Raw genomic sequence first — 23529 nt, 5'->3', positions numbered from 1 at the left:
GAATTGCAGGGAGGTATGTTCTTATTATTGGTTATGGGTTTTGTAAATTGGGGTTTTGAAAGTGAGGAACCAGTAAATTAAATGACAAATAAAATAAATAATTAACTATAAAATAAACTCTAGGCAAAATATGAAAATTCGGAAGTCCTATCCTAGTTACTCCTATGAGAATGGAAGTTAATCCCACTTAGTTAACCTTTGCGTAAGCAAGGGAAAGTCAAGTGAACCAATTGGTTAGATTTCCCAAGTCTTAGCCAACTCCTAAGGAAAGACTAGAGTTAGTGGAATTCCAATTAATTAGCCGACATAACAATCAATCATGAATAGTTGATAACTCAAGAGCTTCCAGTTAATCAATTAAAGCCAATAATATAAAAAGCTAAATAAGAACCTTAGATCTGAAATACCTCAAATTGAATTAATAAAAATATCAAAAGTAACATGGGCAGTTGTAGCCAAATAAAGAAGTTGAGTTAAACATAGAAATCCATAAACTAAATTGAGGAAATAAATAAAAGGAACATTGAACCTGATATGAAGATGAAATAATCCTGAAGTGAAAAGAAATCCTAATCCTAAAATAAATTCTAATCCTAATCCTAATCCTAAGAGAGAGGAGAGAACCTCTCTCACTAAAAACTACATCTAAAACCTAAAATTGTGAATTATGAATGCCTCCTCATGAATGGATGCATTCCCCCACATTATTGCCTCTAATATGTGTTCTCTGGGCCAAAAATCGGGTCAGAAACAGCCCAGAAATCACTGATTGTGAAATCTGGTCTGTATAGGTCGCGGCAAGGTGACGCGGAGGCGTCGTCCATGCGTCCACGCGGATTGGAGTTCGCAGATTCGACGCAAGCGCGTCATTCACGCATTCGCGTTGCCTAACTTCGGGGCAGCTATGACAAATTATATATCAAATTGAAGCCCCAGACGTTAGCTTTCCAACGCAACTGAAACCGCATCATTTGGACCTCGTAGCTAAAGTTATAGCCGTTTGAGTGCGAAGAGGTCAGGCTGGACATCTTAGCAATTTCTCCAACTTCTTGTATTCCTTCCACTTTTGCATGCTTCCTTTCCATCCTCTGAGCCATTCTTGCCCTGTAATCTCTGAAATCACTTAGCACACATATAAAGGCATCTAATGGTAATAAGAGAGGATTAAACATAGGAAACTTAAGGCCAAAGAAGCATATTTTCAATCAAAGCACATAATTAGGAAGGCAAATGTAAAACCATGCAAATAGTATGAATAAGTGGGTAAAGAGTTGATAAAAACCACTCAATTGAGCACAAGATAAACCATAAAATAGTGGTTTATCAACCTCCCCACACTTAAATATTAGCATGTCCTCATGCTAAGCTCAAGAGAAGCCATAAAAAAGTGAAGAGGAATGATAGAGAGTATGTAATGCAACCTATCTATCTGAATGCAACTAAATGTGAAATATTTTTACCTACTTGGTTAAAAATGAATAAGTTCTCCAAGATAAACATAAACCAAATTCTACTAATTCAAATCATACAATAAAAAGCAAGTAAACTTTGTAAGAAGATAGCTCATGAAAGCAGGGAACATAAAATCAAGCATTGAACCCTCACTGGTAGTGTATATCACTCTAATCGCTCAAGTGTCTAGGGTCAATCACTCTACTCTTCCCTAGTCATGCTTTCTAAACTTTGTTATTCATCTAACCAATCAACAAATATTTAGCATACCAATGCACACATCATAAGGTCTTTTCAAGGTTGTAATGGGGCCAAGGCAAGGGTAAGGATATATATATATATATATATATATATATATATATATATATATATATATATATATATATATATATATATATATATATATATATATAAGGCTAAGTGAGCTAACAAAGTGAATCCTTGATTAGTCTAAGATCTCACCTAACATATACATACTTTATACAATTTTAAAATACTTTACCTAGCTACCCAAATTTTTTTCACTTTTGTATTACATGCTCATGTATCAAACTTATTTTTGAATTTTGTCCCATGTGCATTGATCCTTTTTTATTTTGCATTCGGGGTAATATTTTTATTTTGTATCCCCTTATTTAATTACTTAATAATATTATTTTTTTGTCAATGCACATGGTAATTTAATTATTTTGATTTCATATGAGCATGCTTCCCAAATTTTCAAATAACTTATTCAATTTAATTTCCTTTTTTTTTCTATCATCCCATGTTCCCATAAAATTCCCCACACTTAAATTATACACAATATCTATCTTAAGCTAACCAAGGATTCAACTTGGGATTTTTAATTTGTTTTTCTGCTTAAGGCTAGTAATGTGGTTATAAAACAAAAGGAGATTAAAAAGCTCAAATTGGCTAACAAGGGTGATTTAAAGGGTAGGTTTATTTGGGATAAGTGAGCAAAAACAAGTAATGGCCTCAATCATATGCAAGCATGTAAATACACTAAATATTGGACACATAGAATGGAACAAAGTAAATATTGCCATCATAGAGAAGAAAACACACAAGAATAAAATATTATGGTTAAATAATGTAACCATGTAAATAAGCTCAAAATCTCACAGGTTGTGTGTTCTTTGGCTCAAAAACCATGTTTCAAATACAACTTCAAACAAATTTAACACAAAATTTTTCAATTTAAATTAGTGAAATACTATAAAAATTTCTTGAAAAAGAAAATATTACTTCAACCAAGTAGTAACTAAATGCATAAAATCAAATAAACATGCAATCAAATATGCAAATGCAGTAATGAACAAATAAAGAAAATAGAATATTGGTGTTGAAAAGAAGGTAACTAACCCCTGGAAGTTGGTATCGACCTCCCCACACTTAATGATTGCACCGTCCTCGGTGCATGCTGAGATGTGCAGGTGGATGGGGGTTGTGGTTCCTCAACTGGTGCTCTTTTCTGTTCCTTTCCTTGCCGGTGGTTTGGGAGTAGCTTTCTCTCTACCCTTCTTGTGGCCATCCTGAAAAAGGGAGAAGAAAGTAACTTTTAAAGCTAAGGGTTAGAGCAAGGAAGAGAGCGGGAAAGGTGGTAATCAGTGCACAATAAAGAAGAATGATGTTTACACATGGTCATGACTACATGTGAAAAGTTCATCAATGGAAATATAGCAGGTGCATGTAATAACAATTAAATGCAAGATGTTTATTGGCATGCTGGCAAAGGCATGAGTAGCATAGATCAAGCATTCAATGTCCAAGTTAGATTACCAAGTCTTCCAAACTAACAATATGTTTGTAATGACAATTATAAATAATTAATAAAATATAAAAAGGATTTTGTGAAAAACAGGCATGAAAGTAGGATAACAGAAAAGTAGTGCGTGATGCCATACGGGCTTTTTCACAAACACATAGCAAGCATGGTAAATAAGTTATTGAAAATGTTAAATTGAACATGCAAGAAACCCTATAAAAATAATATATAATTGTCAAACAGTTCCTTTTAATAATTCACAAGCAAAATGTGGAAAATAATGATCCAAATAAATTTCCAACACCAACATAAAAATGCATGAAAATAAAAAAAAAAGGAAAAAGAAGGAAGAAGAAAGAAGAAAAGATAGAAGAGATTAGGATTAGAGAAGAAAAAATAAGATAATTGGCGCTGATCTGGATAAGTTGTGTGGCCCAGGTGACGCGGACGCGTGGTGCACGCGATCGTGTGGGGTGTGATGAATTCAAGTGACGCGGACGTGTGGGGCACGCGGACATGTGACTCGAATTGTGCTAGTGGCGTGAGAGTAGCCTCGCGCACGCACAACTCTCTATTTAAACGCATTTTTGCCAAAAATTTAGGGTGACGCGGTCGCGTGGTTGACGCGATCGCGTGGATGGCCTAAATTTGAAAACGGCGCGGACGCGTGGGGCACGCGTACGCGTGGCAGGGCATGTGCTTCTAGCACAAGTCCAGCCCAATTCTAGCTCAACTTTCGGCCATACACCCTTTTTACGTCGATTTCAGGGCACGCGTTTGCGTGGGTGACACGGACGCGTGGAAGGCATTCTTCCCACATGACGCGGACGCGTCAGCGACGCGGTCGTGTGGGCCTATGTGTGCCAAAGGCACGTCTCCAGCCGCGCTTTCGCGTGACTCTCTGTTCATATTATTTTCTTCCCAATGCACTTGTGATGCGGACGCGTCGCGTGCGTGTTTTTTTTTTTCTTCTTTTTTTTTATGCAGTATGCAGAATGCAATGCTTAATGTGAATGATATGCATGATTCTAGGTTCAATAAAATAAAATAAAACTCAAAAACAAACAAAACTAAATAAAACTAAAATTGAAAAAGAAACGATCATACCATGGTGGGTTGTCTCCCACCTAGCACTTTTAGTTAAAGTCCTTAAGTTGGACATTTGAGGAGCTTCCTGTTATGGCGGCTTGTGCTTGAACTCATCCAGAAATCTCCACCAATGTTTGGAGTTCCAATAGCCTCCGGGGTCCCAAACTAGGCGTAGAAAGCCTTCAAGTAAGTTAAAGCAAGTGACAAGGCCCCACGAGTGTTGATTGTTTGAATGAATTCCGGGGTCCCAAATCTTGCTTTTGCACCCGTCTTCAAGTTGATTATCAGTGTTTCAACTGGGTGGCAGGCAATCTGAATTCTCACTAAAGCGGCCAAACAACTTCCTAGACCCATTCAGTTGAGCTCTACACCAACCTTTGCGTTTAAACTCAAAGCTTCCAACCATAATGAACCTTGCAGGACAATTCTTACCACTGACCATCTTTTTTTTACTCTTAATGCCACAAAGAGCTCTAGGTTGACCATCCGTCTCCAGTAGCCCATATTCAAGTGGAATTAGAAAGCTAAGGGATATGAATTTCACCCACTTGAATGTTGTGAAGGATGATGGCAACTTAGGGGGAGGTGTTTCTAATGAACGTGCAAGCTCCACTCCCTTGTGCTCTTCTTCGACATCTTCCACCTCTTTGCAATCTTCTTCAATATCAACCTCTTCCTCTTGGTGGATTTCTTCTGATTTAATTTCTTCTTCATTGTTCACCAAGGGCATGGGAGGTTGTGCTTCTTCTTCTTTAATCTCCATGTCAAGTCCAATGGGAGAGGATTCAAATGTAGATAAGAATTCATTAATGATTGAATCCATCTCTTGATCATCTCCTTCAAAGTCTTCAATCATGAGATGCCTTGGAGGTTGTACACCCTCCTCAACATTAAATTCAAACTCCTTAGAAGGGGGCTCTGTGACTTGAGTTTCCCATGGAGGTTCTGCATCTCCTAAGTCTTCAACCACTTCTTCCTCTTCAATGGTAGGCGTAGCTTCTTCCAATTGTTCTAATACCAAATCGTGCTGCTCACTGTCCACCGGAGTGTCTAACTTTTCCTTCCTGCCACCTTCTTCAGTAGATTCTCCACATGAAACCATGGGGTTCCTTGAATGTCCGAACGTTGGGAAGGTAATCGATTTATCGTTTGATCCAGTTGGCGAAGGGTTGCATGAAATTTTTCCACTGTTTCCGTGAGATGATCCCTTGATTCTTGTTGCGCTCGGCTATCATAAGTAGGATCATGGTGCTCTTGGATTGATGGATATGGAGATGGTGTATATTGAGGTGGTGGTCCTTGAGAGTAATTGGGGTGGAATTTGGGTGGTTCTATATATGGTTCATACGGTGCATAGGGTGGTTGGTATGGTGGATTTGGGTTGGGGTCAAATGGAGGTGAATGGCGGAAAGGGGCTTGTGAGTATGGTGGTCCAAAGTCATGTTGAGGATATCTATCATTTTGGTATGCATTGCAGAATGGTCTTCGTCCATGATATCCTGGAAGGTGTTGTTGCCTAAAGGGTTGATCAGATCCTCTTGGCTCCGTCCATCTTTGATTACTTTAACCTTGATGCATATTCCTGTTCTCATTATAGTGTCCATTCCTAACAATAACAATGGAATCAAACTTGAAGCCATCGGGGTGAGAGTTCATAGTAGTAGGAGAAAATAAAAAACAAAAACTAACAAAAAGAAAATATTTTTTTAAATATGATTTTTTTGAAAAAAGATAAGATAGGATTTTGAAAAAGATATAATTTTTGAAAAAAAGGATAAGATAAGATTTTTTTTAAAAAAAGATAAGATAAGATTTGAAAAAGATATAATTTTTTTTTCAAAAAAGATTTGAATTTTAAAAAAATAAGATAAGATAAGATAAAAATTTTAAAATAAAAATCTGATTTTTTTTTTGAAAAATATTTACAATAACCAATAATAAGGCACATGTTTGCAATTCCCCGGCAACGGCGCCATTTTGAAGAACTGAAGATTGATGGTTTAGAAGTTATAGTAAACTCTCGTTGTAGGTATAGTTACTAAACCAAGCAATCAACCTTTCTTACAAACGTTTTGGTTGTCACAAGTAACAAACTCTTTTTAAAATTGATAACCGAGTATAAAAACCTCGGGTCGTCTTCTCAAGGAATTGCAGGGAGGTATGTTCTTATTATTGGTTATGGGTTTTGTAAATTGGGGTTTTGAAAGTGAGGAACCAGTAAATTAAATGACAAATAAAATAAATAATTAACTATAAAATAAACTCTAGGCAAAATATGAAAATTCGGAAGTCCTATCCTAGTTACTCCTATGAGAATGGAAGTTAATCCCACTTAGTTAACCTTTGCGTAAGCAAGGAAAAGTCAAGTGAACCAATTGGTTAGATTTCCCAAGTCCTAGCCAACTACTAAGGAAAGACTAGAGTTAGTGAAATTCCAATTAATTAGCTGACATAACAATCAATCATGAATAGTTGATAACTCAAGAGCTTCCAGTTAATCAATTAAAGCCAATAATATAAAAAGCTAAATAAGAACCTTAGATCTGAAATACCTCAAATTGAATTAATAAAAATATCAAAAGTAACATGGGCAGTTGTAGCCAAATAAAGAAGTTGAGTTAAACATAGAAATCCATAAACTAAATTGAGAAAATAAATAAAAGGAACATTGAACCTGATATGAAGATGAAATAATCCTGAAGTGAAAAGAAATCCTAATCCTAAAATAAATTCTAATCCTAATCCTAATCCTAAGAGAGAGGAGAGAACCTCTCTCACTAAAAACTACATCTAAAACCTAAAATTGTGAATTATGAATGCCTCCTCATGAATGGATGCATTCCCCCACTTTATAGCCTCTAATCTGTGTTCTCTGAGCCGAAAACTGGGTCAGAAATAGCCCAGATATCGCTGATTGTGAAATCTGGTCCGTACAGGTCGCGGCAAGGTGACGCGGAGGCGTCGTCCATGCGTCCGCGCGGATTGGAGTTCGCAGATGCGACGTGGGCGCGTCATCCACGCGTTTGCGTCGCCTAACTTTAGAGCAGCTATGACAAATTATATATTAAATCGAAGCCCCAGACGTTATCTTTCTAACGCAACTGAAACCGCGTCATTTGGACCTCTGTAGCTAAAGTTATAGCCGTTTGAGTGCGAAGAGGTCAGGCTGGACAGCTTAGCAATTTCTCCAACTTCTTGTATTCCTTCCACTTTTGCATGCTTCCTTTCCATCCTCTGAGCCATTCCTGCCCTGTAATCTCTGAAATCACTCAGCACACATATCAAGGCATCTAATGGTAATTAGAGAGGATTAAACATAGGGAACTTAAGGCCAAAGAAGCATGTTTTCAATCAAAGCACATAATTAGGAAGGCAAATGTAAAACCATGCAAATAGTATGAATAAGTGGGTAAAGAGTTGATAAAAACCACTCAATTGAGCACAAGATAAACCATAAAATAGTGGTTTATCACTGCATATAAATATTTTCGACTCAAGACGTCCGCCACAACGTTCGCTTTTCCTGGATGATAATTTAATTCAAAATCATAATCTTTCAGAAGCTCCATCCATCTCCTCTGACGCATATTCAACTCTTTCTGCTAAAAAAGATACTTCAAACTCTTATGGTCTGAGAAAACATGAAACTTAACACCATAGAGATAGTGCCTCCAAATCTTTAAAGCAAACACAACAGCAGCAAGTTCCAAATCATGTGTCGGATAGTTCATTTCATGCGGCCTTAATTGTCGTGAGGCGTATGCTACAACATTCTGGTGCTGCTTCAGAACGTACCCCAAACCTTTCAGAGATGCATCACAATACATTTCAAATGGTTCACTTGGTTCAGGTAATACCAATACAGGTGCAGTAGTCAATCTGTGCTTCAATGCTTGGAAACTCTCTTCACATTCCGGAGTCCAGATAAAAGGCGTCTCCTTCCTAGTCAATTTAGTTAAAGGTAAGGCGAGCTGTGAAAATCCCTTAATGAATCTGCGATAATACCCCACCAAACCTAAGAAACTCCTGATCTCTGTCACTGAAGTTGGTCGCTCCCAATTCATCACTGCTTCCACCTTAGCAGGATCCACAGCTATTCCCTGTTTACTCACCACGTGGCCGAGACACTTCACCTCACTCTTCCAGAACTCGCATTTAGATAACTTAGCGTACAACTTCCTGTCTCTCAGAATTTGCAGCACAGTTCGCAAGTGATCAGCATGCTCCTCTTCAGTCTTAGAGTAAACAAGAATGTCATCAATGAAGACAATAACAAACTTGTCCAGATACGGTCGGAAAATCCTGTTCATATAATCCATAAATACTGCCGGGGCATTAGTTAACCCGAAAGACATCACTATATACTCATAATGACCATGACGGCTTCTGAAAGCAGTTTTCAGAATATCCTCGTCTCTAACCCTTATCTGATGATATCCGGATCGCAGATCAATCTTAGAAAATACACCGGCACCCTGTAACTGATCCATTAGATCATCGATTCAAGGAAACGGATATTTATTCTTCACAGTGATCTTATTCAATTGCCGATAGTCGACACACAGCCGCATACTCCCATCCTTCTTCTTTACCAGTAACACTGGCGCTCCCCACGGAGAAACACTTAGTCGGATAAAATGCTTACCCAACAGATCTTCCAGCTGAGCCTTCAGTTCAGCCATTTCTAAAGGTGACATCCTATAAGGAGTAATTGAAATTGGACCGGATCCAGGTACCAACTCAATTGCAAATTCAACCTCTCGGTTAGGTGGAAATTCATTAATATCATCCGGAAACACAACTGGAAATTCACATACAACCAAAATCTGCTCTAAACTCTGATCATCACCTGATACTCCCGCAGTTAATAACATAATACCCAGACATTCAGTTCCTGAACAGTTTACTATCATAGAATTCAAATAGTAACTATTCACCACAACCGGTGCTTCTGACTCTTCCGGCATAAACTGTACTGACTTCTCAGAACAATCAAGCAAAACATGATTCTTGGATAACCAATTCGATCCCAAAATGAGATCAAGACCAGTCATAGGCAAACAAATCAAATCATGCACAAATTCACGCTGTTGTACTCGAAAGGGAACTTGTGGACATCCTATCCTAGTCACCGTAGCTTCATGAGTAGCATTATATACTTTCAAATCATAACCTAAAACCACCATTCTCAATTCTAATTCATGGGCCTTTTCAAATGCAATAAATGAATGACTTGCTCCTGAATCAAATAAAGCATTTAAGATTTTACCAGCCATTTCACAATTACCTCTAATCAGTGTCTCAGATCCCTCAGCACCTATGGTAGAAGTGGTGTATACTCTCCCTGGCTGCTGCACCCTACCAGTCTCATACTTCTTCTTCTCCTGGCAATTAGTGGCCATATGTCTGGGCTATCCACAGGAATAGCATACTCCAAGTCCTACTCTGCACGGAACTCCAGGATGATACCTTCCACACCTTTGACAATTCAGATCCTGCTGTGGCTTCTTCCCAAACCTTCTTCCCTGATTAACATTGGTATTCAGCCATCTGTAATTACCTTGACCCTGAGTCTGCTGTGGAATAGAGCCTCCACGCTTGAAAGTCCTACCTCTCGGAGCAAAGTTCCTTCCTGAAGGTCTTTGAAAAAGCACCCTTAAACTCCATTTCTCTGCTGCCGCCTTTTTCACACAATCTTCAGCTACTCTACTCTTATTCACCAGTTCAGAAAACACCCTGATCTCCATTGGGGCAACAAAGCTCAGAATATCACTCCGAACACTTCCCTCATACTTAATACACTTCCATTCGTAAAAATCTTCTGGTGCCCATTGACAGATACGAGAAAAGCGACATAACTCCTCAAACTTACTAGTATACTTAGAAACAGTCATATGTCCCTGTTTTAACTGCATTAATTCCAGGGTTCTTAAGCACACTCTTATTTGCCTTGGATCACAACTCTTATTATATTTTTTTTTTTTTCGTTTTCTTTTTTTTTCTCTTTTTTTTTCGGTTTTTTTTTTTTTTTTGAATAGCAATGCTTTTTCTTGCTTCAAGAATCATTTTATTGATTTTTCAGATCCTCAATAACATGTCTCCTTTTTCATCATTCTTTCAAGAGCCAACATTCATGAACCACAAATTCAAGATACATATGCACTGTTTAAGCATACATTCAGAGAACAAAAATATTGCCACCACATCAAAATAATTAAACTATTATAAAATTCAAAATTCATGCAATTCTTCCTTTTTCAATTAAGCACATTTTTATTCAAGAAAGGTGATGGATTCATAGGACATTCATAACTTTAAGGCATAGACACTAAGACACTAATGATCATAAGACACAAGCATGGATAACATAAAGCACTAAAATTCGAAAAACAAAGGAATAAAGAACAAGGAAATCAAGGAATGGGTCCACCTCAGTGATGGCGGCTCTTCCTTGCTTTTGAAGGTCCTATGGAGTGCTTGAGCTCCTCAATGTCTCTTCCTTGCCTTTGTTGCTCCTCTCTCATGATTCTTTGTTCTTCTCTAATTTCATGGAGGAGAATGGAGTGTTCTTGGTGCTCCACCCTTAGTTGTCCCATATTGGAACTCAACTCTCCTAGGGAGGTGTTTAGTTGCCCCCAATAGTCTTGTGGAGGAAAATTCATCCCTTGAGGAATCTCAGGGATCTCATGATGAGTGGGATCTCTTGTGTACTCCATCTTTTTCTTAGTGATGGGCTTGTCCTCATCAATGGTGATGTCTCCCTCTATGTCAACTCCCACTGAATAACAGAGGTGACAAATGAGGTGAGAAAAGGCTAACCTTGCCAAGGTAGAGGTCTTGTCCGCCACCCTATAGAGTTCTTGGGCTATAACCTCATGAACCTCTATTTCTTCTCCAATCATGATGCTATGGATCATGATAGCCCGGTCTATGGTAACTTCGGACCGGTTGCTAGTGGGAATGATTGAGCGTTGTATGAACTCTAACCATCCTCTAGCCACGGGTTTGAGGTCATGCCTTCTCAATTGGACCGGCTTTCCTCTTGAATCTTGCTTCCATTGTGCGCCCTCTTCACATATGACTGTGAGGACTTGGTCCAACCTTTGATCAAAGTTGACCCTTCTAGTGTAAGGATGCTCATCTCCTTGCATCATAGGCAAGTTGAACGCCACCCTCACACTTTCCGGACTAAAATCCAAGTATTTCCCCCGAACCATAGTAAGATAATTCTTTGGATCCGGGTTCACACTTTGGTCATGGTTCTTGGTGATCCATGCATTGGCATAGAACTCTTGAACCATCAAGATTCCGACTTGTTGAATGGGGTTGGTAAGTACTTCCCAACCTCTTCTTCGGATCTCATGGCGGATCTCCGGATATTCATCCTTTTTGAGTGAAAAGGGGACTTCGGGGATCACCTTCTTCAAGGCCACAACTTCATAGAAGTGGTCTTGATGCACCCTTGAGAGGAATCTATCCATCTCCCATGACTCGGAGGTGGAAGCCTTTGCCTTCCCTTTCCTCTTTCTAGAGGTTTCTCCGGCCTTGGATGCCATAAATGGTTATGGAAAAACGAAAAAGCAACGCTTTCACCACACCAAACTTAAAATGTTTGCTCGTCCTCGAGCAAAAGAAGAAAGAAGAGAGTAGAAGAAGAAGAAATGAGGAGGAGGGAGATGGTGGTGTATTCGGCCAAGGAGGGGGAGAAGTGGTGTTTAGGTAGTGGAAAAATGAAGGGGTAAAGAGGGGTTTATATAGGAAAGAGGGGGATGAGGGTTCGGCCATTTGAGGGTGGGTTTGGGAGGGAAAGTGGTTTGAATTTGAAGGGTGAGGTTGGTGGGGTTTTATGAAGGATGGATGTGAGTGGTGAAGAGAAAGATGGGATTTGATAGGTGAGGGGTTTTTGGGGAAGAGGTGTTGAGGTGATTGGTGAATGGGGGAAGAAGAGAGAGAGTGATGGTAGGGTCCTGTGGGGTCCACAGATCCTGTAGTGTCAAGGAAAAGGCATCCTTGCACCAAATGGCATCAAAATCCACGTTTTGAGCCTTTTCTGGCGTTAAACGCCGGGCTGGTGCCCATTCCTGGCGTTTAACGCCAGGTTTTTGCCCTTTACTGGCGTTTAACGCCAGTCTGGTGCCCCTTTCTGGCGTTAAACGCCCAGAAGGGTGCCAGACTGGGCGTTAAACGCCCAACTGCTAGGCTGACTGGCGTTTGAACGCCAGCAGCATCTTCCTCCAGGGTGTGCTGTTTTTCTTCCTGTTTTTCATTTTGTTTTTTCTTTTTTCATTGTTTTTGTGACTTCTTATGATCATCAACCTACAAAAAAGATAAAATAACAAAAGAAAATAATTAATTATAAAACATTGGGTTGCCTCCCAACAAGCGCTTCTTTACTGTCATTAGCTTGACAGAGGACTCTCATGGAGCCTCAGAGATGCTCAGAACCGTGTTGGAACTTCCCAACACCAAACTTAGAGTTTGATTGTGGCCTCCCAACACCAAACTTAGAGTCTGACTGTGGGGGCTCTGTTTGGCTCTGTTTTGAGAGAAGCTCGTCATGCTTCTTCTCCATGATGACAGAGGGATATCCTTGGGCCTTAAACACCAAGGATTCTTCATTCACTTGAATGATCAACTCTCCTCTATCAACATCAATCACAGCCTTTGCTGTGGCTAGGAAGGGTCTGCCAAGGATGATTAATTCATCCATGCACTTCCCAGTCTCTAGGACTATGAAGTCAGTAGGGATGTAATGGTCTTCAACCTTAACCAGAACATCCTCTACAAGTCCATAGGCTTGTTTTCTTGAGTTGTCTGCCATCTCTAGTGAGATTTTTGCAGCTTGCACCTCAAAGATCCCTAATTTCTCCATTACAGAGAGGGGCATGAGGTTTATACTTGACCCCAAGTCACACAAGGCCTTCTTGAAGGTCATGGTGCCTATGGTACAAGGTATAGAAAACTTCCCAGGATCCTGCCTCTTTTGAGGCAATTGCTGCCTATACAAGTTATCCAGTTCTTTGGTGAGCAAAGGGGGTTCATCCTCCCAAGTCTCATTTCCAAATAACTTGTCATTCAGCTTCATGATTGCTCCAAGGTATTTAGCAACTTGCTCCTCAGTGACATACTCCTCCTCTTCAGAGGAAGAATACTCATCAGAGCTCATGAAAGGCAGTAGTAAGTCCAAGGGAATCTCTATGGTCTCAGTTTGAGCCTCAGATTCCCAAGGTTCCTCTTTGGGGAACTCATTGGAGGCCAGTGGACGTCCAGTGAGGCCTTCCTCAGTGGCGTTCACTGCCTCTTCTTCCTCCCAGAATTCGGCCATATTTATGGCTTTGCACTCTCCTTTTGGATTTTCTTCAGTGTTACTTGGGAGAGTGCTTGGGGGAAGTTCAGTAATTTTCTTGCTCAGCTGACCCACTTGTCCTTCCAAATTCCTAATGGAGGATCTAGTTTCAGTCATGAAACTTTGAGTGGTTTTGATTAGATCAGAGACCATGGTTGCTAAGTCAGAGGTATTCTGCTTAGAGCTCTCTGTCTGTTGCTGAGAAGATGATGGAAAAGGTTTACCATTGTTAAACCTGTTTCTTCCACCATTATTATTGAAACCTTGTTGAGGTCTCTCTTGATTCTTCCATGAGAGATTTGGGTGATTTCTCCATGAAGAATTATAGGTGTTACCATAGGGTTCTCCCAGGTAATTTACCTCTTCCACTGAAGGGTTCTCAGGATCGTAAGCTTCTTCCTCAGATGAAGCATCCTTAGTACTGTTTGGTGCATTTTGCATTCCAGACAGACTTTGAGAAATCAGATTGACTTGTTGAGTCAATATTTTATTCTGAGCCAAAATGGCATTCAGAGTGTCAATTTCAAGAACTCCTTTCTTCTGACTAGTCCCATTGTTCACAGGATTCCTTTCAGAAGTGTACATGAATTGGTTATTTGCAACCATTTCAATCAGTTCTTGAGCCTCAGTAGGCGTCTTCTTCAGATGAAGAGATCCTCCAGCAGAGCTATCCAAAGACATCTTGGATAGTTCAGAGAGACCATCATAGAAAATACCTATGATGCTTCATTCAGAAAGCATGTCTGAAGGACATCTTCTGATTAATTGTTTGTATCTTTCCCAAGCTTCATAGAGGGATTCTCCATCCTTCTGTCTGAAGGTTTGGACTTCCACTCTAAGCTTACTCCATCTTTGTGGTGGAAAGAACTTTGCCAAGAAGGCATTGACTAGCTTTTCCCAAGAGTCCAGGCTTTCTTTAGGTTGGGAGTCCAACCATATTCTAGCTCTGTCTCTCACAGCAAAAGGGAATAGCATCAGTCTATAGACCTCAGGGTTAACCCCATTAGTCTTGACTGTGTCACAGATTTGCAAGAACTCAGCTAAAAACTGATGAGGATCTTCCATTGGAAGTCCATGAAACTTGCAATTCTGTTGCATTAGAGAAACTAATTGAGGCTTAAGCTCAAAGTTGTTTGCTCCAATGGCAGGGATAGAGATGCTTCTCCCATAGAAATCAGGAGTAGGTGCAGTAAAGTCACCAAGCACCTTCCTTGCATTGTTGGCATTGTTGTTGTTTTCGGCTGCCATTTGTTCTTCTTCCTTGAAGAATTCGGTCAGGTGCTCTAAAGAGAGTTGTGCTTTGGCTTCTCTTAGCTTTCTCTTCAAGGTCCTTTCAGGTTCAGGATCAGCTTCAACAAGAATGCCTTTGTCTTTGCTCCTGCTCATAAGAAAGAGAAGGGAACAAGAAAATGTGGAATCCTCTATGTCACAGTATAGAGATTCCTTTAGGTGTCAGAGGAAAAGAAAAATAGAAGAAAGAAGAAGGAGAATTCGAACTTGATCAGATATAGTTCGAATTGTGCATTAAGAAGGAGTGATACTCCATAAATAGAAGGATGTGAAGAAGAAGGGGGGGATAATTTTCGAAAATTAATTATAAAATTTTGAAAACATTTTTGAAGAACACTAATTGATTTTCGAAAACAAAAGTGGGAAAGAAGTTAAGTGATTTTCGAAAAAAAAGATTTTGAAATTAGACATCAAAAAGATTTGATTGAAAACTATTTTGAAAAAGATGTGGTTAAGAAGATATGATTGAAAAGTTATGGTCAAAGAGATGTGATTGAGAAGATATGATTTGAAAACAATTTGAAAAGATATGATTTTAAAAATTAATGACTTGCCTAACAAGAAAAGATATGATTCAAACATAAAACCTTTCTCAACAGAAAAGGCAACAATTTTGAGATGCTCAATCAAATCATTAATTGTTAGTAAGTATCTTTTAAAAAGGAAAGAAATTGATTTTGAAAACATTTGATTGAAAAGATTTGATTTGAAAAAGATTTGATTTTGAAAAACTAAAAAAATTGATTTGAAAACAAAATCTTCCCCCTAGCACCATCCTGGCGTTAAACGCCCAGAATGGTATACATTCTGGCGTTTAACGCCCAAAATGCTACCTCTTTGGGCGTTGAACGCCCAACCAGGTGCCCTGGCTGGCGTTTAAACGCCAGTCTGCCTTCTTCACTGGGCATTTTTGAATGCTCAGCTTTTTCTGTGTAATTCCTCTGCAGTATGTTCTGAATCTTCAATTCTTTGTATCATTGACTTGAAAAGACACAAATTAAAAATATTTTTGGATTTTTAATAATCAAAATGCAAAAGGAATCAATTAACAATGCATGCAAGACACCAAACTTAGCAGTTTGTATACTACTGACACTATATGAGACACACAAAATACTTCAAGTCAATAGAATTCAAAGATCAAAACAAAGAAATATATGCATGGATTCGAAAATTATAACAAAAACATGCATTTGACACCAAACTTAGGATGAGACACTAAACTTAAGCAAGAAACATCAAATATTTTTGGTCTTTTTATGATTTTGTAAATTTTTTTTTTTGTGTTTTTCGAAAATTAAATGGGAAAAGGTATCAAAATTCTTAATGAGAATTCTAGGAATCAGTGCAATGCTAGTCTAAGACTCCGGTCCAGGAATTAGACATGGCTTCACAGCCAGCCAAGCTTTCAAAGAAAGCTTCGGTCCAAAACACTAGACATGGCCAGAGGCCAGCCAAGCCTTAGCAAATCACTGCTCCAAAAGCAAGATTGATAAGAAATCAACAAGTTCTTGTGGTGATAAGTTGAAACCTCGGTCCAATGAGATTAGACATGGCTTCTCAGCCAGCCAGATTTCAACAAATCATCATGAAACTCTAGAATTCATCTTCAAGAATTTCGAAAAAAAATAATACCTAATCTAAGCAACAAGATGAACCGTCAGTTGTCCAGCCTAAACAATCCCGGGCAATAACACCAAAAACTTGATGTTGTTGCCGGATCTTGGCACTGATGTTACCAAAAGCTTGCTCAAAACTTTGAACAATCCCCGGCAACGGCGCCAAAAACTTGGTGCGCGAAATTGTGAACAATACTTTTTCACAACTCAAATAATCCCCGGTAATGGCTCCAAGAACTTGGTGGCTCAATACCATGGCATTACACAACTTCGCACAACTAACCAGCAAGTGCACTGGGTCGTCCAAGTAATAAACCTTACGTGAGTAAGGGTCGATCCCACGGAGATTGTTAGCATTGAAGCAAGCTATGGTCATCTTGTAAATCTTAGTCAGGCAAACTCAGATGTATATCGTGATGAACGAAAATAACATAAAAGATAAGGATAGAGATACTTATGTAATTCATTGGTGCAAGAGCTTCAGACAAGCGTATGAAGATGCCTTCCCTTCCGTCTCTCTGCTTTCCTACTGCCTTCATCCAGCCCTTCTTACTCCTTTCCATGGCAAGCTCGTGTAAGGTTTCACTGTTGTCAGCAGCTACCTCCCATCCGCGCAGTGAAAGCTAATGCACACACTCTGTCACAGTGCTGCCAATCACCGGTTTGGTTCCCTCCCCTACCGGAATAGAATAACTCTTTTGCGTCTGTCACTAACGCCCAGTAGGTTACAGGTTTGAAGCACGTCACAGTCATTCAATCATTGAATCCTACTCAGAATACCACAGACGAGGTTAGACCTTCCGGGTTCTCTTGAATGCTGCCATCAGTTCTTGCCTATACCACGAAGACTCTGATCTCACGGAATGGCTGGCTCGTTTGTCAGGCGAGCACTCGGTTGTCAGGCGATCAACCATGCATCGTGCAATCAGAAATCCAAGAGATATTCACTAAGCCTCAGATGCTTGTAGAACAAGAATGGTTGTCAGTCACCTTGTTCATGGGTGAGAATGGTGATGGGCGTCAATCATCACCTTCATCAAGTTGAAGAACAAGTGATATCTTGGATAAAGAACAAGCGGAATTGAATGAAAGATCAATAGTAATTGCATTAATACTCGAGGTACAGCAGAGCTCCACACCTTAATCTATGGTGTGTAGAAACTCCACCGTTGAAAATACATAAGCATAAGGTCTAGGCATGGCCGAATGGCCAGCCTCCCAATGATCTAAGATAGCATAAAGCTCAAAGATAGCTACCAAGATCTCCCTAATACTAAAATAGTAAAAGGTCCTACTTATAGAAAACTAGTACATAGATGAGTAAATGACATAAAAATCCACTTCCGGGCCCACTTGGTGTGTGTTTGGACTGAGCAATGAAGAAATTTCGTGTAGAGACTCTCCTTGGAGTTAAACGCCAGCTTTAGTGCCAGTTTGGGCGTTTAACTCCCAATTAGGTGCCAGTTCCGGCGTTTAACGCTGGAATTTCTTGAGGTGACTTTGAACGCCGGTTTGGGCCATCAAATCTTGGGCAAAGTATGGACTATCATATATTGCTGGAAAGCCCAGGATGTCTACTTTCCAACGCCGTTGAGAGCGCGCCAATTGGGCTTCTGTAGCTCCAGAAAATCCGCTTCGAGTGCAGGGAGGTCAGAATCCAACAGCATCTGCAGTCCTTTTTGGTCTCTGGATCAGATTTTTGCTCAGGTCCCTCAATTTCAGCCAGAAAATACCTGAAATCACAGAAAAACACACAAACTCATAGTAAAGTCCAGAAAAGTGAATTTTAACTAAAAACTAATAAAAATATACTAAAAACTAACTAGATCATATCAAAAACATACTAAAAACAATGCCAAAAAGTATACAAATCATCCGCTCATCAGCAGGTCTAATGCTTTAAGTTCCAAATGCATGCTCACAAACGTTTATGCCATCTATATCAGTCAGATATCCTAATAGCACATAAACACATATACAAAGAATGCACAGAAGTACAATCAGTCCGTCTTTCAGGCTCTATAGGAACGAAGTGCTCTGATACCATAATGTAACACCCTACCATATTAAGCTTTACGCTTAAGTCGTAAAATAGAGGTGGTGTGGTATTACGACCTCTAAAATAAAATGAGTACACATAATAGCAGAAGAATTATAATATGCTAGGAGCCTTGAAGAACAGAGGAAATAAAAATTACAAAATAAAAGCGCAACGCTCAAGGAACGAGTTAACTTGCGGGCTAAGAAAACCATAACTATTAAACATAAGATAACAGAAGTAGGAATAGAGTGCCAAAGATACAAAATAACAAGCTCCCGACTCAGCCTGCGAAGCCAAGACTGACCGGAGAATATACAAACATATATGTGTGTATATATATATATATATATATATATATATATATATATCCAAAATCCAGATGTACATAAACAAAATCCTGCCTCTCCATACACCTCTAGGAGGATCAAAAAGAATAAGTTATGTGGAGAGAAAGCTAAGTACATATATATACATCATAGCATAACAAAATAACCCAGTAACCACTCTGCTTCAAGAGTCCAGACGCCTAACGAGATGCCTCTCGACCTGCATCTGAAAAATAACAACATAGTATGGAATGAGAACCAGAGGTTCTCAGTATGGTAAAGGTGCCACACACATAATATATAAGGTCCTGGGAATGCCAGAGGCAATCCTAGAACGCCGACACTCAGATTTTAGAGCTTAAAGTATTAAACAGAAGGCATAAAAGGTGGTTTTCTAAGAGTATCTAAAATTGACTTAACTTAACCTTAAGTCTAAACCCCATATTGTCGTTCCTCCATACCTCCACTTCCTTCAGTATTTCACAGACAGTTAAACAGATATAAGCAAGCACAAGAAAGTTACAAATACAGCAGGTAACAATTACACATTTAACATGGCAAATACAGTTAGGCACACCCAACTAATACACAAGCAAGTAATTCGAGTAATATGCAGATGATGCATGCCTGTCCTACGGCTGATGAGGCTCATCTGTCGGTTATCCAGCCAACCCGACAAGTCTGAATTGAACTTAGACTGTCCCCTGACGTGCATCCCCATGAGTCTATGCATAGCTTTATCTCAAATAATCAATATTGCTCAATGGGGGTAACATTCCCAGGAATTTATATAGTGCCCGGTCACACTAACGTTATAGGGTCAACAGAGTATCGAGTTTTCTACCTGGTACACGTGGTGGCAAGCCACGACACTTAATCCAGGGAATCTCGTATCTCAGATCATTCAAATTCATAAGCCATATAAATAATTCAATTATAATTCATCAACATCCACATAATTCTCAATTGCATCTCATTCATCGTCATACATTAAACATATTCAATCCTTATCCTTCATTATCACACCTCTCATTCTGTCCATCAATAGTTCCAATTCAAAACATAATTCATTCTTTTCTAAGAATCAAACTTCAAACTTAAAACATACTCATTTTCTTAATAACTCAACATCAAACCATATAACCTTCAAATCTAAATCTCTTTTAAATAATCATCTAAACAAAATCTCTAATTTTTATAAAATTTCGACAGCATCTCCTCTAAAACTCGGACTTTACCACCCTTTTCGGGTCCAAACCTGCATTCTTTTCAACTCAACATACCCTTCCTCATCATCATAACAATCACCACAATAAATCTACCTCAGATCAACAATTATACTTACACAGTATTCAAATCCAACAACCAAAATTTAACTAAGAATCATAGTTCACAAATCCTAGACTCTTAACACAAAATGCCTCATTATCACAACAACCTCCACAATAATTATATATCAAATCAATAATTCACTAAATCACCAGTTAATCAACAAGCACCAAAACAACCATGTTCATCAACAGGATACTAAGTATTAAATATACACATGCAATCTAACTTATCCTATGGTCATCTAGCCTAAGTTTTCACAGAATATTATATATTAAATGCAAGAAACCTAAACCATACCTTAGCCAATTCCCAAGTATTATTCCAAGACAATTTTCCTAAAAGAACACAGCCCTCGAAACCTCAACTAATCCGCTTCCTCCAAGTTCCAGTATTCACAATTTCAAGCTCCAATTATTTATTTTCAACCTAATACACATTTATAACACATATATACCCAATTTAATACTCAAAGCTCAAATTCAAATAAAATAAAATAGAATTATCGTATCCTCACCTTACCCAAGCTTCACATAAGCAAGAGTGAACATTTTCCTCAAGCTAATTGGATCCTAAAACATCAGAAATCAAAGAAATTCAACATTTTCACTTAAAATTCGAAAATTGGAGAAAGAGAAGGCTGAGAGTAATTAAACAAGTTACCTATGAAATTGTTCTGATAGAAACGTAGAGCTCTACGCGGTAAACGCGTGACCACAAACGGTGCGGCGATTGGAGCTCGGACGGAAAAGTTACGGGAGTTGGAAATTTACGTGAGGGTTACGGGAATGTTTCATTCTTCTTTTCCCTGGGAAGCTTTCAGCTTCGTTTACGTTGAAATGAGGGGGACGAAGGCTTGGGTTCAATTAAAAGGGCTGGTCCGGTTGGACCGACAGCTCGGTTCGGGTCCAGTTCAACCGGTTCGGTTCGTTCGGTCCAATTTTGGACCGTTTTTTTCGAAATTAGTGTCAAAATTCTCGTTTCGATGAGCTCTATCCTAATTTGATATAATATTCACATTTCTAATCCTCATTATTAAAAACTAATTTATTGACTAATTATTTACTAATTTAATCGGGGTTTACACTAAGCCTATCTCCATGAATAGTACGGTGCTGCTGATCTACAAATGTTGGCTGGTTCATTGCATCAAGGTCCAAAGTGAAAAAGTGTCAAGGATACTACTGTGTCTGTCTGCTTGCATGGGTTTGTACTCCCCCGGCATATGTGGTGTCTTCCTCGCCATCGCTTTCATCACCAATAATTGGTGGCTCTGAATTTTACCCATCATCGCCTATAGCCTCCGCAAATGGATCACTCTCTCTTGTCTCCATGAATTCCGGTGCACCGTCTACTATGGTGCTGCTCCCATTGCAACTGCAAGCTATTCGAAGCTACGCACATCACCCAAGTCATCTGCCGGAATGGGCAAATCAGCCACAAATGATGGGGATAAAACAAAGGGAGTCACCGGTTGACCAGCTGGAATTGCGGTGGAACTCCCTTCTATGATTCCAGTTGGCGGGTTCAGAGCATATCCACCAGAGGTACTCTTTACGTCAACCATTCTGGCAAACAACTCCGTAGCGCCCAAGTCGAAAAATCTTGCTTGATCGTAGAATATAACTCGCATGTCGTCATAGCCCAGCATCTTGTGCTTTTCAAGCCTAACATAACATTGCCTCAGTGATATAGGAATGCGAAAAAATAATTGCTTCACACATTTTTTGCCACACTTTCATGCCTTCTGTAATATACTACTATGTAATTCCATCAAAGTCGTTGACAGATTTACAAACACACCTATCTGCTTTTTACTAGAGAACACAACACCTTCACTTGTATTTTCATCAATCTTCCCTCGATGATGAACTAACAAAAATATACTCTCAGCCATCTTTCCCTATACTCACAAAACTTCAAGTGTGATTTGTTTACGCCACACTCGTTTATTTATAGAGTTTTTATAGCCATAAATTGTTCTAGGCTCCTCAGGGTTACTACATCACATGTGAATCATGGCATGCCTATTAGATTCAGTAAAGATAACGTAAATCGCGCCAGGATTTTTAGGGTTATAGAAGCACATTAATCGTGGCAAGCCTTTGTGCTTTAACCCAAAATCACGTAAATCCTACCAGGATGGCACAATTTATACACAAGTTGTAACCATGGGCACCCTGGCACGATTTATGGCTATTTTTAATTAGGAAAATAAATCATCCTAAGGTGCTATGTTTAATATATTTGATAACCCTTATCACCCTAGGACGATTTACATAATATTAGGAAGAGGGAAAATGTAACACCCTTACTTTTAACACCTCATGATCGTACTAAAAGTTCAGATGTTACTTACCTATAATCATTTAATTTTTATACTATATTTATTTAATATTGAGCCTTCACGAATATGAATTGAATTTTTAATACAAAAGCGAAAAGTCTTTACTTTAAAATCACACAGTCATATATCATATTCACGTAATAATAAATATATAGACTTATCCAAAACTTCTTAATATATAAGTCGTGCCCCTCTTAATTCTCAAAATGACAAATGAAGAGGGGTAAAATAAGATCTAAGGCTAAATCATATACAGAAAATGAAAACATATATACACGTAAAGCTCTGTAGTTCAAATCGTGGCTTCGTGCCAAAGCTTCCTGAACCTGTCACTGGAAAAGAATTTCTGTAGGGGAGTGATAACATCTTCCTCGAAAGGATTCTTAGTAGAGGGTTTAAGAATTGTTATAAGAGGATATTTAAAAGAAAACTGTTTTTCGATTGCATTGATTATCGCTCATTGGTGCGCAAAATTGAACTCCACACAACTTAACCGACAAGTGCACCGGGTCGTCCAAGTAATGCCTTAGGTGAGTAAGGGTCAATCCTATGAGAATTGTTAGATTGAACAATCTGTAGTTATCCTGCAGATCTCAGTCAGGCGAATAGAAGATAGTTGTTAGTTATTGTAGGTGCATGAACAAGCAATAACAAAAGCGGTAAATGATTGATGTCGACACAGTAATAGTGAATCAGTTAAAGCTTCGGAGATGCTTCTTCTTCTGGATTAACACGTCATACTCACTACTCCAACAATGAGTGATACATTCTATGGCAAGGCTATAAGTGATTAAGCCAGTGGAAGTGGTCATTCAACTCCTTAGGTCCAGACCAAGCATCCTAACGTACTAGATCAATCTGGGAGAGGGTGAGGTGCGCGCAATTCAATCTCTTGGAGACCCTACTCAAAACGCCAAAGACA

General features: G+C 39.0%; 1 protein-coding gene, 1 long non-coding RNA gene and 1 other non-coding gene across 4 annotated transcripts; 1 reads left to right on the top strand and 2 right to left on the bottom strand.

The window, feature by feature from the left end:
• Window positions 1-8811: 8811 nt before the first annotated feature.
• On the bottom strand, window positions 8812-9711 carry LOC130981129 (uncharacterized). Its single transcript, XM_057904751.1, has one exon. It carries the CDS (start codon window positions 9709-9711, stop codon window positions 8812-8814), a length of 900 nt encoding a protein of 299 aa, XP_057760734.1.
• Window positions 9712-14390: 4679 nt separating this feature from the next.
• Window positions 14391-14498, top strand: LOC130984126 (small nucleolar RNA R71). Its single transcript, XR_009088079.1, has one exon. It is a non-coding gene; the product is annotated as a small nucleolar RNA R71 (small nucleolar RNA).
• A 3186-nt stretch (window positions 14499-17684) lies between these two features.
• On the bottom strand, window positions 17685-23370 carry LOC130983072 (uncharacterized). Of its 2 annotated transcripts, none has more exons than XR_009087248.1 (3): window positions 20778-23370; window positions 20561-20689; window positions 17685-18297 (listed from the first exon to the last, which is right to left on the bottom strand). It is a non-coding gene; the product is annotated as an uncharacterized LOC130983072 (long non-coding RNA). The 2 variants fall into 2 exon arrangements; XR_009087247.1 differs by lacking the exon at window positions 17685-18297 and adding an exon at window positions 19009-19157.
• Window positions 23371-23529: the final 159 nt, after the last annotated feature.

The sequence above is a fragment of the Arachis stenosperma genome, chromosome 5, assembly GCF_014773155.1.
Source record: "Arachis stenosperma cultivar V10309 chromosome 5, arast.V10309.gnm1.PFL2, whole genome shotgun sequence".
In the NCBI taxonomy this organism is placed as follows: domain Eukaryota; kingdom Viridiplantae; phylum Streptophyta; class Magnoliopsida; order Fabales; family Fabaceae; genus Arachis; species Arachis stenosperma.
This window is presented reverse-complemented; position numbering and strand designations above follow the sequence as displayed.

What these genes read in the sequence shown, in the direction of transcription:
- LOC130981129 (XM_057904751.1), bottom strand. Translation starts at nt 9,711, where the DNA reads ATGGCCACTAATTGCCAGGAGAAGAAGAAGTATGAGACTGGTAGGGTG.